The 17,977-nt window shown below is 34.5% G+C and overlaps 2 protein-coding genes and 1 pseudogene across 2 annotated transcripts; 1 reads left to right on the top strand and 2 right to left on the bottom strand.

Moving 5' to 3' along the window:
- Positions 1-998: 998 nt before the first annotated feature.
- On the bottom strand, positions 999-5,869 carry LOC142550562 (nuclear transport factor 2-like). Its single transcript, XM_075659638.1, has 10 exons — positions 5,678-5,869; positions 5,453-5,520; positions 5,227-5,364; positions 4,618-4,897; positions 4,287-4,525; positions 3,924-4,095; positions 3,704-3,825; positions 3,530-3,595; positions 1,828-1,894; positions 999-1,591 (listed from the first exon to the last, which is right to left on the bottom strand). Exons 2-10 carry the CDS (start codon positions 5,501-5,503, stop codon positions 1,305-1,307), a joined length of 1,422 nt encoding a protein of 473 aa, XP_075515753.1. The 5' UTR covers positions 5,504-5,520; positions 5,678-5,869; the 3' UTR covers positions 999-1,304.
- Positions 5,870-8,813: 2,944 nt separating this feature from the next.
- LOC142550554 (uncharacterized) lies at positions 8,814-12,089 on the bottom strand. The gene is made up of 6 exons (XM_075659631.1): positions 11,684-12,089; positions 10,104-10,303; positions 9,772-9,912; positions 9,596-9,676; positions 9,349-9,476; positions 8,814-9,008 (listed from the first exon to the last, which is right to left on the bottom strand). The coding sequence occupies exons 1-6, from the start codon at positions 12,012-12,014 to the stop codon at positions 8,963-8,965; spliced, it is 927 nt and encodes a 308-aa protein (XP_075515746.1). The 5' UTR covers positions 12,015-12,089; the 3' UTR covers positions 8,814-8,962.
- A 2,295-nt stretch (positions 12,090-14,384) lies between these two features.
- Positions 14,385-17,044, top strand: LOC142513303 (cyclin-C1-2-like; annotated as a pseudogene).
- Positions 17,045-17,977: the final 933 nt, after the last annotated feature.

The following is a 17,977-nucleotide window of genomic DNA, read 5'->3' as shown; positions in this document are numbered from 1 at the left end:
CTCAAATTCTATATTTTTTTAATTGTTATAAAATCAATATATATGATTAATAAATTAAATGTATAAATTAAGATGATTATTATAAATCTATATTTAATTAAATATCTAAGTGAAAATTACAAATAAAGTTAATAAATTAAAATTAAAGTAATGATGTGTGATTGGGTTGCTTGCATATATTATGCGACGTTGCTAAAAATTTAGCATGAAAAAAAATATTAATTAATATTTCGTATTTTTGAGTACATATATCTTCATGTTTTCAAATACTGAGTAGAAACACTTTTGTCCATATGAGTTTTTAGGGGTATGTGTTATCAAAATTTGAAAAATCAAAAAATTAATAGTCGAGAGATTTTCAACAATCTTGAGATTTAACACATATAGTATATATAATTAACCTGTTTTGAGTTTATGATTGGGTAGAAAAGTTTTAAAAAGTAATTGATTTTTAACTTTTGATGTGTCATACTGCAAAAATTAACTCATTTTTTGAGTTCATGACCGCACATAACCTGTAAATCCTTCTTTTATTAAGAAACACTGATCGGATGCCAACTCCGCTCGTGGAAACTGCTCGACGATATTCGGGTGCCAACACCAATCATGGCTTTCAAGACCAAAGTACCGCAAATTTGTGACTTCTGTAATAAAACCTTTGGGCGACCATTTACTCTCTTCATTTCAATCATCATAATGGATTTTAAACCATCCCGATATTGGAGCAACAGAAGTATACCCTGCCAAGGAAAATTTGGCAAGAAAGTTTTGCTCATTTGTTCTGCTCAGTCGCATATGCTACATGGTAGTAGCTTGACTTATATTCAAACTTTAAGCGTCAATACACTGATGGTATAAAAAAAGTGACATCCAAATTTTCGCCATCAACATAACGACTCAAGTACATAGAACACAGAGTAGACGATACAAAGTCAGAAATGGGTGTAGATATTACGTAACGGCGTGGGCTGAACAAAAAAAAAAAAAACAGATGAAAATGAGAATTACAAGGCCAGAAGATTAATTCACCAAATACAAAATGTATGAAGAATTCCTTACCTGAGGCCTTAGGCGTTACCAATATGTGCTACTAAAGAAAACCTACTTGATCTCATCTAACAATCAACTATACCCACAAATGGGGTGACATGAACAAATTAGTTAGCCGATGGAAGTTTTAGACATTCCACTTGCAACAAAATTGTCGACCCAAAAGATTTTCTAACCATGTAAAAATTACAAGAAATCAAATTAAATGCAAAATGAAACCATTCACTCACCACTGCCCTCTAAACTACAATTCCTCAAGCAGTTGCAGAAACCCGCTGCGTCATGTTTTTAGCACTACCATTGCCCATCCCACCAGGACGGTTCATGCGGCCTCTATTGCCATAAGCATTATCAGACCTCTGATATCCATCGTGATTTGAAGATCCTCCACGATTGCCACCCCTGTTAACAAAATCACTCCTGCCATTAAAATCGCCCCTGCTGTAACCCCTGCCACCTCCTCCATAGTTTCCACGCCCTCTGACTCCCTCATTTCTGAATCCAGAACCCCTTCCAGTTTGAAATCTCCCTCGAAAATTCCCTGTGGAAAGAATAAAAATTACACGTGAAAGTAGAAAGTGACGAATATTGTCCATGTATAACAAACTTTAGATTTTACGGTTGCTAAAGAGAACCAGCCACAAAAAGAAACAAATTAACAAACAATACAAAGCCACAAGAACCACAATAGAATAAGCAAAGTAGATTGATCCATAGTTTAAAATATTCCTAGACACTATGAGCATGCTCAACAGGTTAACTACAGTATCAACTTACCTCGAGAATTTGTCGACCTCTTTTCCTCAACAAATGCTTGGCGACCACTGATTGTCACTGGAGAGGCCTGAAACAAAAGAATAGTGTGATAGCAGCAAAAAAACCAGTAAATCGGATTCACTGAAACATAAAAGAGAGAACAACATGGTCTGAAGTAGAATCACAACCATCCTAGCCCCCAAAAACCCAAAAAAAAAATTTTCATCCGATCAACACAAATTGTGGTCAAAGACAGGTCAAATGCGAGCTAGATGATAACTCCAATACAATGGTACAATAAACCAAAGATCAACAAAAATTTGCTTCTACTAGATGACAGAATGATAGAATCAAGGAACACTACTTTGTGATGCATGCAAATGAAAATCTTAGTTTATTGCTGTTCAGAGTTGCTTCCTGAAATTCCAGTCTTCATTTCTTAGTCTGTCTCCAAAATTGGATGTCCAGCTCAGAAATTAGGCTATTTTCATCCATTAAACTTATTAGCAAATAGCAAATTGCACAGTAAGATCTCTCTACATGGAGTCTCATACAATTAAGACTTTCATGTCTTCTACAAAACACGAACCTCTTGAAAATAGAACGTCTAGGATCGTGTCCACTAAGCAGGAAACTTCTCAAGTAAAAACATACACAAGCATTCCAAATTAAAATTAAACTAAGAAAACTTTCAGGGAATATAAGTAGAGTATAACTATTTAGCTTCAAAAAACATGGATCTTCTCAACCTGTAAATGACTCAATTGCGGACATGCTGTTTTTTTCAGAAAAGTAGGGAATCCCCCCAACATGAAAGAGGCAATCACAGAAGTTGCCTAGAATGCAGCAGAATTTTAATGTTGATAGAAGACATAATAGGAAAGCTACAGACAGCCGCTCTCCTCAAAATATGTGTTCAAATTTTTTACTGATTTAGAGGAAGAATGGAGTGAAACGTCTAAACTGAAAAGGTTTAAAGATAATTTTCCATTAAGGGCAGAGGGACCACAAAATATCCGGAAAGTAATTCTTGTCACATGGAAGCTGAATATAGCACTTACGTAATATTGCATCACCTTTGCAAATGCTGGTAGGAACACAATTATCAGACAATGGATATTACACTGAAATATTACAAGAATTATAGAGTTGATCTTTTTTACTTTTTCACAGCCTCTCCATATAAATGCTTGTAACCTCAAACAGCTGCTGAAGTTACAGAAATTTCTAGGTCTCAATTTAAGCAAAGGTTTTACAATCAGTTCCAGAAATTATACGTCTTACTGTGAAATGAGGATTGAAAGTGGTGCCTTTTTTCTTGTCTACAGTGAGTCGGTCTTTTCTATCTAACTTCCCATGAATTCTCGACTTCTTCCATAGTATTTTAATGGGTATCCATCCAAAAATAACAAATTATTCAACACTTTTTGTTCTCAAAGAACTCAATGCCCAAATACTCATTAAAGATTTAGACAGTTCAGGGTAAGTTTCGTTGGCTCAATAGGATAAACGTATTAACTTTTAAAGTTATAAATTGTGTAGTTTTGTACGAGAAGATATGATATGGGATGATTATTGAGTTGTATGGTTAAATTAAAGTGATTGGACAAATTAAACCTTTTTAAAAAAATATTTGTTCTACCCACAATTAATCATAATTGTGCACCCCATAGCAGGAAATAGAACAATGATCCAATCTCATCAACATACAGAATAAACATACCTCAAGAGCTTTTTGCACAGACCTTGCCTCTTCAAATTCAACAAATCCAAAACAAAATCCTTGTTGCTGTGACAATATATTAAAATAGCTTTAAGTTATTAAGCCATCGACAGGGAAAAGAAGCATCAATCATGTCATCCGCCCATAATAAAAGACTGGTAGATCTGAACATACTCTGTTGCTTCTAACTTGAATTCCATCAATCTTGATTGTCCCAAATTTCTTGAATACTTCCTCAAGTAGGGCTTCGGTAGCATTCATTGGAAGGCCTTTTATATATACCGAGTAACCATCAGCTGCACGAAGTGGAGAACGAAAATTTTGAAAATAAATAGTGAAACAAGTATCGAAATGACAATATCACTCTATAAATAGATCTATTAGCATATTGTACCTTCACCCTCTTGGTTATTTCCATTATCAGTGGCAGATTCCGCATTGGAAACAGGTTCATCATTTACTGGGGTAAATGTTGGGATCTGCTGCTCCACGTTCACCGGCGGAGCTTTCCGAGAAGCAGATGGTGGAGGTGAGAAAGTTGCTGCACTTTCCTTGAGATCCATCACCTGAATTATTGAAGGGGTGAATATTAGACAAGCGGAAAAGCAACAACAAAAACTACAACTGAACCTACCTACCTCACAAATATCCAGAAATAACAAAATAAACTAAAGTATAAGAACTAAACTCAAATCAGATATATAAATCAACTCAATAAGAGTTGGGATCATTTCTTTAACCACCCAAGACCACTTACAATAGAAGCATAAGACTTCTTTATCACTTCCTCACTTTTAGCATTCGACTCAACTACGATCTGAGAATCATCCTTTGCTTGGTCATCAACCTCACTGATGGGAACCTCTTCTTCAACAACGGGCACATGTTCATTCACATCTCCATTCTCAGTTGGATAGTAAACTTCTTCTAAAATGGATACATCAGCAGAAGGCGTACTGAGCTCGGAAGTATGATTCTCCTGAACTGAAGATGGAACTGCCAACAAAAAGAGAAAAAAGCTTATTTCAACTTCAAAAAGTTGAAGAAAATGACAAAGGGGAAAATAACCAATTGAATGGCATAGTCACCTGGCTCAGCTCTAATGGGCACCACAACATCATTGACCACTGCTGGATTCACATTAGCATTGTCCACAAATCGAAACATGTCATTCAAAACAAAGTAGCCTCTCTCTTGTGGCGCGAGGAAGAAAGTTTGAGCAAAATTGCGAACAGCTTTGTCCTTCCCTGTCAGATAACCAGTAACGAGAACCTGAAAACCACCACCAAAGGACTCTTGTGCATCCACAGATTTGATCTCAGCTTTGAAATCTCCGTAGTTGAGGGAAACAATTTTCTCATTAATGGCCTGCACAATCACATCACACTCAAAACATGGACTGCATTAAAAAATCGAGTAAATAAATGGCATCGATCCATTAAACACCTGGGCATATGAACCAGATCATTCAAAAATAAAAATAATAAATAATCAAACAATTAACAAGCTGCTTTCTCCCTTCAAATTTTCTCATCATGGTCATTTCAGCAACCAAACAGACAAAAAGTAAGCATTACATATCTGATAAACTTAGCTTGACCGTCACTCATAACCATGTTAGTTTCTAAAATCAAGTAATCAACTAAAGATAAAAGTAGAAGACACGTCAACAATTTCGATGTAGAAAGAAAGATTACTTGCATAGTGGTGGTAATACTCATGGATCCTTCGGCCTCAGGTCGCCCAAGTTTGCTGGTGTCCTGGTAAAACCGGTGAACAAGCTCCGGAGAATGATGCAAGATGTGATAATACTGCTGCACAAATGCGTTCCCAACCTAAACTCCCAACAGAAATAGAATCGAGTTACCACGAAGAAATTAAATCACAGAAAAATATCAAAACCAAACAAGTAATAGAACATACAACTTGAGCAGAAACTGGGGTCTGCGTAACTGCAGCTGCCTCCGCCGCCATCACCAAGTCAATTAGCTCTGTAGCAAAACGTACAAACCAAATCAAGTAAAAAAACCGCGTACACATATAACTGTAACTTCACGGATTCATCCTCGCACTCTGATTACGTCTTTATGCTCTGAAACACAATACGAACCATGTAAATGACTAATAGATCATCGGATCAGGTCATACCTGTAAGCGAATCTGACTCGAAAGAGCTATTGCCGTGAGAGATAATCAACTCTGGTCTCTCTACTCACGTTTCTGCGAGGACTTCCGCAGCTCAGGTAGTGGAATCTAGGGTTTTGGAGAACGTAAAGGGAGGGGTCTTTGGTTTATATATTGGCGCAAAGAACCTGAAATCTTTATGGGATTGATGGAACAAATAAATGTGCTTTCAGATATTTTATAAATCGCTAATGATTATTTGTTGCTTCAGAAGTTAAATCAATAAGGTTATATTTCTTAAATATATTCCCATTCATTTATTAAATACTAATAAAAGATATAAAAATGTTGTATGTATGTATTATTATTATTTAATTTAATTAAATAATATTAAATAATTAATATGACATTGTTTTTAATTCAGAAGATCTGTTCGATTTAAAAAAGTTTAGTTTAGATTTTTTTTTATTTGAGAAACTTTTTATGCAATTAAATTTTTTGGTGTCTGGGAAGTTTTGTTTAAGTATTTGTATGAATTGAATGTTTAATAATAAATATATGATGAAAAAATTGTTATTCGAAATAAATGAAAATATTTTTTTTAAAAAAAATTATTTATTATTTAAAATTTCGATAAAAAAAACAATATGTTGTTTTTAAATATTTTTTCTGTTTTCTATTAATAACATTTCAATTCGTCTAATATATCGAATACAATAATAAAATAAATTAATTTGACGACAAAAAATTAATATTGTTATTATCATATTGTATGGTATAAACATTTTTTATAATAATAATATTTAAAATGTGAATATATTCATTACATGATATTAATAATATTAATTTTAATAATTAATTACATCGATGCATCACCCGTGCAAGAGTTGTTTGGTCTCAAGTGCAATATTTTGAGATATAATTATGCAAATTAAAAAAAATTGAAAACCGAGATTTACGTGAAAAATTCCTAAAATTTAAGAGGGTAAGAAAATATAGGCAATACGATTTCACTATAATATTTTATGGTGTACAATCAACCACTATATTTCCAAAGAAAACACAATCTTAATACAAGATAACAAACATATCACAAATATTATAGAAATAATTAGAAGAATAGAGAAAGTTGAGAATTGAGATTCTCAACTTGAGAAGTGGATGATTTCATTTGATGGTGAATGGATCTATTTTTAGAGTTCATAATAGCTTGTGAACACGAGAAGCAAATTCTCAATTGAATGTCTTCGATTTTGTCACATATTTTTTGAAATTGCACGTGAATGCATTAATGGTTTGAACCATATGTTCACATGTTTCACACATACTTTGCAAACATTTCTCCAACTTGGATATTTGATTGAGAATCAAACATCTCTCCACGCATCTTTTCGAACTTGTCGTTTCCTGCTGCTTACGTTTCTGTTAAGTCATATAAGGATCTACACCACTCGAACTTATCTGTTTTCACTAGTTTGGTCAGAAAATCAGATACATTGTTCTTTCTATGAATCTTCTGCATATCTACATTTCTTTCATCTACTCCTTGCACAAAGTGAAATTGAATTTCAGTATGTTTGGTCCTGTAATGAAAGGTCGGATTCCTTGCAATGTGCAAGGCACCACTGTCACAAAACAAATGAACTTTATCTTGTTTGTACTCAATTTCCTCCAATAACTTTTAAATCCATATAGCCTCCTTGCTTACTTAAGTAGTTGCCATATGTTATGTCTCCATTGTAGATAATACCACAAATGTTTGCAACTTTGAAATTCAGTTTACTGCTCCCTCTATAAGTGTAAATACATAACTAGTAGTAGATTTCCTATTATCATCTCCATATTGCCCATGAGTATAAAATCTGATCATTCATAATATAACGCAGCATTTGATGTACTCTCAATGTATCCAAGGATCATGTTAACAATAGTTCAATGCCCTCATCCAATATTCGACATGTATCGACTAATTGCTACCATTTCTTGAGCAATATCCGGTCTTCTACAAATCATGACGAATATCAAACTTCTCACTGCTGATGTATATGGTACTCGATACATCTCCATCATATATGGTTCACTGCTATGACACATCTTAGAATGTCTAGAGTGCTGATATGATCGATCATTGATGAACATTCCACAATCTGAAGAGTATAAAGCCTTCTCTTTAGGAAAATCTCATTATATATTGACTTGACTTCGTATATCTTTGTCAGAGTACCTCACATAACTTTTGACGTCTTTATCTCAGAGATACTTGACTTAATGTAAATTAGCAACAATATTATCATTAATTTTATCCCATTTTCCACCGTCCGTTATTTTCTTCGGTCTACCTCCAACATCAGCCAAACAGTTTCTTTTTCAAAATTGCTTGTATTTTTATTTTTACAGCATAAATTGCTTTCATTGAATGTTGACATCTCGTACATGCCCGCAATTATGTCTACAATAATTTAGTAGACTAAACAAAACAATCTCACCTTAATACATCTAAAAAAAAATCTTTTCTGATATGAAAGATCAGTATACGCTACAACCACATAGCATATTCAGTATTTTAAAAAAATTCAAATCAAGTCTCTGATACGCCTTGTTGGTCCCAAATGCGGTATCTTGAGATATAATTATAAAAATAAAAAATAAAAATGGCACCGAAATTTACGTGAAAACCTCTAAAAATTATTAGGATAAAAACCACAGATAAGATGAAAAGAATTTCACTGTAACATTATATGATTTATAATCATTCACTGTGTTTCCAAAAAAACTCACTATCTTAAAACCCCTCACAAATATTATAGAAATAATTAAAAAAGAGATAAATTTGATAATTAAGTTTCTCAACTTTAAAACGGCATGTTTCATCTTATGGTGGAGAGATCTATTTATAGAACTCATCCCGACTTGTGAACACGAGGAGCAAATTCTCAGCTGAATTTGCCTTCAACTTTGTCACACATCTTCTGAAATTGCATGTGAATGCATCAATGGTTTGGACCATGTGTTCACATGTTTCATACATACTTTCACAACACACTTTCACAACACAGGTGAGATCCTAGTATCTATGACAGGTGGGATTTTATATAATTTTTGTGAAGCTTTTAAGGAAAAATAAAATAAAGTTCAAAATTAGACCTTGGAAAAGAACCAACAACGGTCTTCTTAAATCAATAAACAAACATTGATATAAGAGACTGAAGTTACATAAGATAATGAAATTCAAATCCCCATACTCTTGAAATATTGGAAGTCAGTAAACAAAATGGGACAGACTTGAGATTAAACCCAGCCAGCCACTCTTTATACAGGGGAAGGGAAGCTGACCAAAAGACGACCATTCACCACGCTGCAAAATGGAAAGGAATTAAGCTTTGTTATATCATGTTATTATTATAACACTATATAAATGCACAAAACACTTAACAGATTATTTCGGTTTAACCGAATTAACCGAAAATCCTTCTTATACATATTTCGATTTCACTAGCTCCCCTATTTTGGGGATCTTCTTAAATTCGGTTCAGTTGGCTTGGTTCTTAGAAGTATGATTCAGTCGACAACTGAATGGAACAAACATTTAACCCAAGTCGAGACCAAATCCTCGTACCCAATAGAAATCGAGCAAAGAGTGGTGATCCAATGACCCAAACATTTATATGCGACTTGCGAGATGGAGGGAGGTTTACCTCTTCACGTAATAGTAACAGAAGTCTGCCAGGATAAAAGTCTGAACAATTTCTGCTAACAGGACCATAGGAACCCAAGCATACCCAGCGCCAACCAGGAACAAATACTTTCCAGCAGAATCATACACCTGATATCAGGCATTGATCAAGGAAACAACGGCGCCAACAAATTGAAATTTATCAATGAGTTTATAGGTTTGACAGATTATTATGCAAAAACGGAACTCAAACACCAAACATAAACTACCTGAATGATCCAATGAGCACATCCGAAAAATCTCGAAACCCCAAGCGCAAAAACGTAATGGGCCGTAAATGGTTCGATCATCTGAATTGAAGTTGTGCAAAGCAAAACAACATTAGTACCTATCACTAAGTATGTTCTGTTAATATATAATAAACTAGAGGTCTGATAAATTAAACCTCGGTGTTCTGCATCATCCGAAGTTGCGGCAAAACTGATACGGATTCCAAATATACAGCAAATGCCCAAAGCATTCGAGCAATACGTATGTGATGGGTGTAAGGATGGATGAGTATGGCAAGAATTGCAGCCGGCGCCACCTATAAAAGAGAGGCAGAAAGTACAAGTATTTTAATGAAATCCGATTTACAGTTAAGCACTTTAACTTGTCTAATGCAGCACCATGAACGGATTTAAACTCTTTCCAGGCACCATTTTTTTTTAATTAAGACAACTATGAGCATGCATGAAAAAAATGGCTAAAGAATAGAGCTTTAAAAACTTCATTTACCACATAATACAAGGGCATGCTGTCCAGCTTGGAAACATATGTTGATTTTAACTTGAATCTTATCATATAGATAACCCACAAAGTTGATAAGAGCGTTGAAAAATCGAGAAGAGTGTGAATGTCACCCTCCATAATATAGCTACAGCATAATCTGGCCGCCAAGAATATTGCTGTGAGCTCTTGAGACTTCAAAGAAATGCCTAATACACGCGAAAGAAGCAATATATTACAATAAAGATTTCAAAAAAAGAAGAACCAATCAATACATGTGACAGTGGGTGCAATTTTCTGTAGTACGTTTATAGATTGTATAGGTATCTATCAATCAATAATTCATGACCAAAAAAATCCAATTAATCTTTAATGATCGTCGTCGGAGTTGATAAGTCTGAAGTGAACCAGTGCCAGTCTCGACTTTCCAAACTCTTAGGTTCAATGGAAGCGTGCAATCGAATCCAATCACAAGCTTTTGAGTAAACTCGAAATTATTAAAAAGAGTATGATAAAAAAATAAAAGTAGAAACTAAACAGCGATCCACACAGTTTAAGAAATATGGCATAATTCTTGGGCTAAACCTTTGAAGTGATAACATGGAACCTCTAAAAACTTGATTGTAAGGGAATATGCTATTTGGGTATAACATAAATCTCATACGAATTGATGAACAAGGAAATTACAAAATCGTATGTCAATCATTCTTCAAGTGAGCGTTTACTCCAAAGAATTGAAGAAGAGGAGGGAAGATCGAGTGGGCAGCGAGAAAAGAAACAGAGGAAAGGGGGAAACTTAAAGGGAAGTGAAATTCCAAGAGTTTTAGCATATCCAAACAATAAATGCACTTTAAGGCACAGCCCAAAGGCAACATGTGAATCTAGGCCACGACTAGAATCAATTTTTTTGTCATTCCTGGTATCAAAAATAACAAAAAAGTTGCCTTCTCAACAACTGATCGGATCGATGAAAACATTAATCGAAATATCTCTCATGATTCGGTAATGTGTGGCTTTATAACACAATCTTTCGCAGGAAATACACATTAGTACTTTGCTGTAAAACTAACTACACTGAGTGATTATATTGAAAATTTATTGGAACACAAATTTAGGTACAGGTTTGGACTTTGGAGCATTTCAGTCAATCCCTTACTTCTTAGACATCACAGTTCACAGATACTGTCAACAAGACATATTTTTCCTTATTCCAACTAGTTTCTTATCAAAAATCCAAATCCTTATATAAAATCATAACTTGATTTAACGTTGAGAAATAATAACCAAGTTAATTTTGTAATATCTGTCGATCCTAACAGTATCATTATATATGAATAAATCTGGTCAACGATAAATAATTCCAACTTTTTAACCGGACAGGTGTAAAACAAAACCTGAAGCTCGGACCACCGCAACCCGTTGGGCCCTTAAATGAGACCAAAATGCAAAATATATGGAAAAATACCAAAGACAAAATGGAAACAAATCCCCGACGAAAGTAGCTTTAAACCCAAAAAAAATCCCATCTATGAACCACAAGATTGAAACGAAATCAATGGGTACAGCTAAAGAAGATCAACATTTGTTACCGGTGCAAGTCTTCTGAGTGGTGAGCTTATAAATCAAGACCAAAATCCCAGTAAAATGGACGGATTCGGAGGCGATGAAGAAATGGTTATGCTTCTTGACCAGGAATTTCACCGCCACCAGCGCGCATAGCACGCAGGTCACGCCCAGAAATATCTTCACTTTCGTCGATTGCCGCCGCACCCATGCAAAAAGCTTATTCATCGGCGCCGAAGAACTGCTCTTCTTCCCCATCTCCCACACAAGAATTTCCTGCAGAGAATTAAATGGAGCTACGTGTATATGAAGCCTGGGAAAGAGGGAATTTAGAGCTGACACGAAGTAGAGGGGCATGCAACGGTTGAGTGGTCGGGTTACGGTTGGCAATAAAACGGGGACGACGTTTGGTTTGGACACCAAAATCAAGATTACGAATAATTTATAATTCAATAATAATTTATGCCAATGGATCGTCCAATCAATGGCAGCAACTAATTATGACAATTGGATTACATATTTATGGAAAGAAAGATTTAAATTTCATAATATAGGAAGTATTATTCTTGTATCAACATGTTTCCAACGTATAGTAAAGTCAGTGTATAAATATTTTGCAAAAAATAAATTTTGTAACGATAATGTACTATTTCGATCTTGACTCCTTGGAGGATCTTGTCTCATTTTGGGTCCCCATCGAGGTCTTTTCTCTCACGCGCTTTCTCATGCGTCATTACTCATATCTCGAACCCATGATCTCCTGGCATAAGTACATAGTTCAAAGAGATTTGGTACCAGTTGGGCTAGAGCAAAAACTTGTGTGAGACGGTCTTACGGGTGATATTTTGTGAAAGATATCTTATTTGGGCCATCCACGAAAAAATATTACTTTTATGCTAAGAGTATTACTTTTTGTTGTGAGTATCGGTAGGGTTGACCTGTCTCACAGATAAAGATTCGTGAGACCATCTCACAAGAGACCTACTCAAATAAATTTAATAATTCCCTAAAATTGACTTACATGTAAAAGAAGTACAAATTTTTGCAGGAAACAGTTTCACAAACACAATTTGATTTGATTTCAAAATCATTATCTTGTTTGAACGAACAAAATCTAAGTTAATTTTACATCCTTTTTATATCAAATTTTAATAATAATCGTCTTCGAATTCAAAATGACATCCAATGAATCCAAATTTGTAATCTTCACTCAAGATGAAATGTAATTCAAAAATTTGTGAAATAACGGGCTTGGATATAATGTTAATGATATCTTATAAAATAATAGCTAATCAATGAGTGGTAAAAATAAAAATAAAAATAAAAAAATAAAAGTAATGATATCATTGTTGGATATTTTAAGATTAATCGAGATTATCTCCCCAAAAATTTGTGAAATAACGGGCTTAGTGTAATTGTAATTTTTTAAAATCCGTAAAAAATTTGTACAAAAACTAATTAAAAAATTTAAATTGTTGAAATATGTTTTGGGGTCGATATTTATTATGACAATTGTTTACGTCGTTTGTTTTGAAAATAAAACGTATTTTTGTTTACCTCGTTTCCTTTCCCCATCCCTCTATCATATGCTTGAGTTCTTTTTCTTTTATTTTTTTGGTCATTGGATGGGTTGAATACGTTATTTTTTCCTGCATTTGATTTAGCGTGTGATAGGAATACGACACTACCTCGTTCCAGTGTCGTGGTTAAGTGGAAATGTTTCTTTCTATTTGCTCCTCTTAATTCAACAGCATTTTTTTAACGTTTATTATCGTTTTCTTTGTCCGGTCAGACATTACAAGATTGGCTCAAAACGTGGAAGTACGACAAAGGTCTTTTTGGTTTCTGTATTCCTGCTTCTCTTTTGCTATAATTTTAATCTTTAGTATTGTAAAACTTGATTGCCATAATCTGTTGTATGGTCAGTACATAGTGGTAACTTCCATTGGATCGAACAAGTTTATGAAATGTTTTTCTATATGACTTGTGCATCTCTTAGTTGCTTATTGGCACTGCTCTTATTCTAAGACGTGGAAATAATGCAATTTTCTAGAATGAAATGCCTAAAGTTGTCAACATAATCCGGACAAGTCCATTTGTTAATGAAAAGTTTGGCTTTATATCGAGTTAATGTATCTATCCAGAATAAGCACTGTGAGTAGTACAAACAGTAGTGTATGTTACTTAACAAGTCGGTTGTTGGCATATCCATTCTGTTAGAGAGTAGGTTGAAATATGATGCTCTTAGCGGATTTCATTTCAAGGAAATAAAATGAATTAAAGAGATTGTTATAGTTGGTTCTGATTAGGGCCTCATTGTTTTACCTCTTGATTTGTTCCCTACACATGAAAAGTCGTCATTAGCAGATTTAATGTCTCCAAGTGGATCTGTGCACTTAGTTTGATGCCTGATATTCTCCTTTTTTGATATTTGTAAGGAATGCAAATATATTTACTTATTCTTGCTGAATATTAGACAAGCATAATTCAGTTTCCTCCAGGAAAATATTGTGAAGCACTTGCCCATAAGCAATTGAGTATTTATTCTGTCATGATGTACTGGTGAAAAACATTATGGATACAAAATCCTGGAGGACTTCATGTTATTTGAGATTGCCTCTCTAACTCCTACTACCTCACCCATTCAATGCATACAGCAAGCACACTTGGGTTACAGGAAGTTTTTTGATTCAGCAATGTTCCAGAAAAGCAGTGAATGAAACAAGAATGTACTGGATGCCCGTTTTCGAGAGTAAATCAACAGCCCCAGGGCCTGGATATCTATATTTTGGATTAGATTGGTCGTTCTTGATATTATGTGTTTCATGGAAAATCTCTCACAAAATCTAGTTATGCAATGTATACATTACATTGTGAAACAGTTGTATACATGCGAGTTTCAAGTCAGTGAAAGATTTCAGTTAAATGAGCTTGGTATTCGTATTTAACCATATGAAAGACAAGTCATCAATGGTTAGCTAGTTTATACTTGATTATATCTCTAAACTGATGAAACTTAGGGTTTGATTGAAGTTCGAAGAATGCACATTTATTTCAGCCTTTTCATCAGTTGCGAAGATCCCTCACATGTTAATTAACTCTTCAGGGTTGTTGCTACTGCCATCACATATATGAGACGTGTGTATGTCAGGTATGCATTATTTCTTCCCTTTTGCCATGAAATTCCCTTTCAATATCTTAACCAGATGTCGATGCGAACATCTCATTGTGTATTAGCTAGGAAATGAAGGTTTTTAGGTTCATAACTAAATGAATGTAATGTGCTTGGGTAACTGAATTTAAACAGTAGCATTGCTATTTGAAATTGCTCAAGCTCAAATGAAAGATTTTGGCTTCGATTCTAGATCCTCGCTCAACGCTGTATAGCACCACACAGTTCGTCTTGAGCTTGTGTGGTCTTTACCGTTTGCTCCTATTACTGCAATGAAGTTGCTCCAAAAAAATTAAAATGCGACAGTTTTCTACTTCAGTGCCAATGTTCAGGAATGTGATAATCATTAAATACTTATTAGCATTATCAATTAATTTGTTATCAGGAGAAGTATGGCTGAATACGATCCTGGTTTGGTTGCTCCAACATGCTTGTACTTGGCATCAAAAGCTGAAGAAAGCACCAGTGCATGCCAGACTACTTGTATTTTACATCAAGAAATTATGTGAGTACGTCGTTATCCTTAGGTTCTTTTGTCTTCCTCTGTTTTGTATCCGTCTTGCATGATTAGTGGCAAGAACCATCACCCTTTCGCTTTTGCAGATTCTGCTGAGAAGTATCGCTATGAAATTAAAGAGATTCTGGAAATGGAAATGAAAATTTTGGAAGCTCTCAATTATTACTTAATTGTTTTCCATCCTCACCGGGCACTGTCTCAGTAAGTGTATCTCGATTAAAGGTCATATCTCTAATTATTTAATTGTTGTGGTTGACTGTTCCTGTAAGGTCATGTGACATCTCATGTTATACCAAGACTTTGCAGTTGATTTGCTTGTGGTTGTTTATAGAATAACTTCTTGTTCCTCTTCAGATAATTAGAATCTTTTCAAAATCCCAATGATAAATGTTGCTAATTCAACTTCAATAATTTGCAGGTTGCTCCAGGATGCTGGCATGAATGATGCCACACAATTAACTTGGTAAATTATCACATGGATTTGTTGTTCATTGTTTATTGCTCAAGACACGAATATCAACTCTCAGCCTCTGTTGCCTTTTATAAATCCATCAAGGGCAGGTTTCGCTCATCTATATGCACATCTTTTAAATCCTTCCATGTTTTATTGCGCAAAGTTGTCATTATCAGTGCATTGGATCTATTATTTCTTCTCGACGCGTCTAATTTTCCTCGTAATATGATGATTATCGAATGATGGATAAAGACTTCGGTTTGATTGTATAGCATTTTGTAGGGGCCTTGTTTGTTAATGACACTTACAAGACGGATTCGATTCTCATACATCCTCCCCCACGCAATTGCATTAGCCTGCATATACATCGCGAGCGTCCAAAAGGATAAAGAAAACACTGCCTGGTTTGAAGAGCTTCAAGTTGATATGAATGTGGTGAGTACCCTAAAAAAAGTCATCTTAATGCTATTGCAACCCTGTCTATATCACGTTCTTTTTGGGATTTCCGGGGAAAAAGTATACCCATATCACGTATTCTTTGGGCCAGGGGAAATTGAAAATATGGACAGGCAAACAAATCTTTATCAAACCTCATTCGAGGCGAATCATGACAATGCTTGTTAGAGTTGAATGTTGATGAATAACTCAAATTTCATACATCAGTCAAAGTTGCATCCACGACACAATTATGTTTTTCCAACTTCAGTTATGATGAGTAACTCAATTCATACTCGGTTTCTAATAGGTGAAAAACATTGCAATGGAGACGACAGCCACAAACTGATTATGGACGATAGAGTCAATGCTGCCGTGAACAAGCTAGCCACCAAATAATGACACGCTATCGTAAAATTACCAATGTTTTTGAAGTTTCAGTCTTCAGCTGCAGTTGAGGTTCTTGAACAGTAAGCTGCTCAAAGTAAAAGTGATGAGAGATTTCCGTAGTATCTTTACTTATCTGACATGTGAATGGGAAGTTGAGTTACTTTATAATCTGATTTTCTGCATCAAAGAGCTCGTGGGGACTAAATGTTGTATGTATTTAATCGGAGAAAAGAGTGAAAATGTTGGTAATTATCTGCTGTTAGAGGTTGTACTTCGAACGATGTTATGAAGTGGCGTAGTTGATCTCTTATATTTGATAATAAATAGTTATTCCTCATTTTTCTTACCTACCCTTCTAACTACCTCTTACATTAATTCAAATTCAAGAGAAAACAGAGAAACTATTCTACCAAAATCTATTTCAGATACCAACTACTATTTCAAGGGAGTTTTGTAATCATAAAAACCGTGTGATTATTGGTTTTTGACTTAAAAAAACAATTTTGTGTGTTTCTTGAATTCTTATTTCATGTTAACTTCTACTTAATTTAATTGAAAATGAGAAATTAGTGGGATATTGATTCTGTTTCTACGAAAATAACTCCGATAAAAAAATCAGTATTAGAATAACATATTTATAAATACCGTCAATTTGTAATTTTCATTTTTTCACTTGTGTTTTCAAAACTACTAACTTCTTATTTTTCTTTACTTATTCGTAATTTTTAAATTTAATCATTTATTTTAAAACAGAAGCTGTTGCAAACTCGCCCGTAAATATATAAAGTTACACTGTCATAGGTATATAACATCTATCATTCATTGGACGTGAGGCTTATATATTCCGTGGGTTTAGTGTAGAGTCTCTTACTCAATGAATAACGAAGATTATAGTTGTTAAAATGAGTTGGGTTTGCTCGGTCAAATATGTGAGTCGGTTTAACAATTTTTCAACCTACCTAAATGATGGACTGTGACAAATTGTCGGCCAGGCCACCCGAACCCGTCAAATAAAACTAAAAATGGATGGATTCATCTGCCTCATCTCATCAAATAATGAGTTCGACGGATTGTGAGTCGATCCATCCCGCTGACCCTTTTAACCGCTGTGACAGTGAAGCATAGTATCTCCACTGAACAATGTATTGAAATGTTACATATATTATATTTGTTTTGGTTTATTGTGCTTTATCTTTTTAAATTTCTTTTATTATAATATTGGGTGGAGTGGGGGACTGTCCTAAATTCACTTTGGATGAATACATGTGCAAGTATATAAATTATAAATTCTAGTTTTTTCAAAACTAATTTTTAACTTTTTCTTTAATTGAAACACAAGTGAAATATACGTG

Source organism: Primulina tabacum, chromosome 1 (genome assembly GCF_025594145.1).
Source record: "Primulina tabacum isolate GXHZ01 chromosome 1, ASM2559414v2, whole genome shotgun sequence".
In the NCBI taxonomy this organism is placed as follows: domain Eukaryota; kingdom Viridiplantae; phylum Streptophyta; class Magnoliopsida; order Lamiales; family Gesneriaceae; genus Primulina; species Primulina tabacum.
Note: the sequence above shows the minus strand (reverse complement) of the source record. Positions and strands in the feature narration are given on the sequence as shown.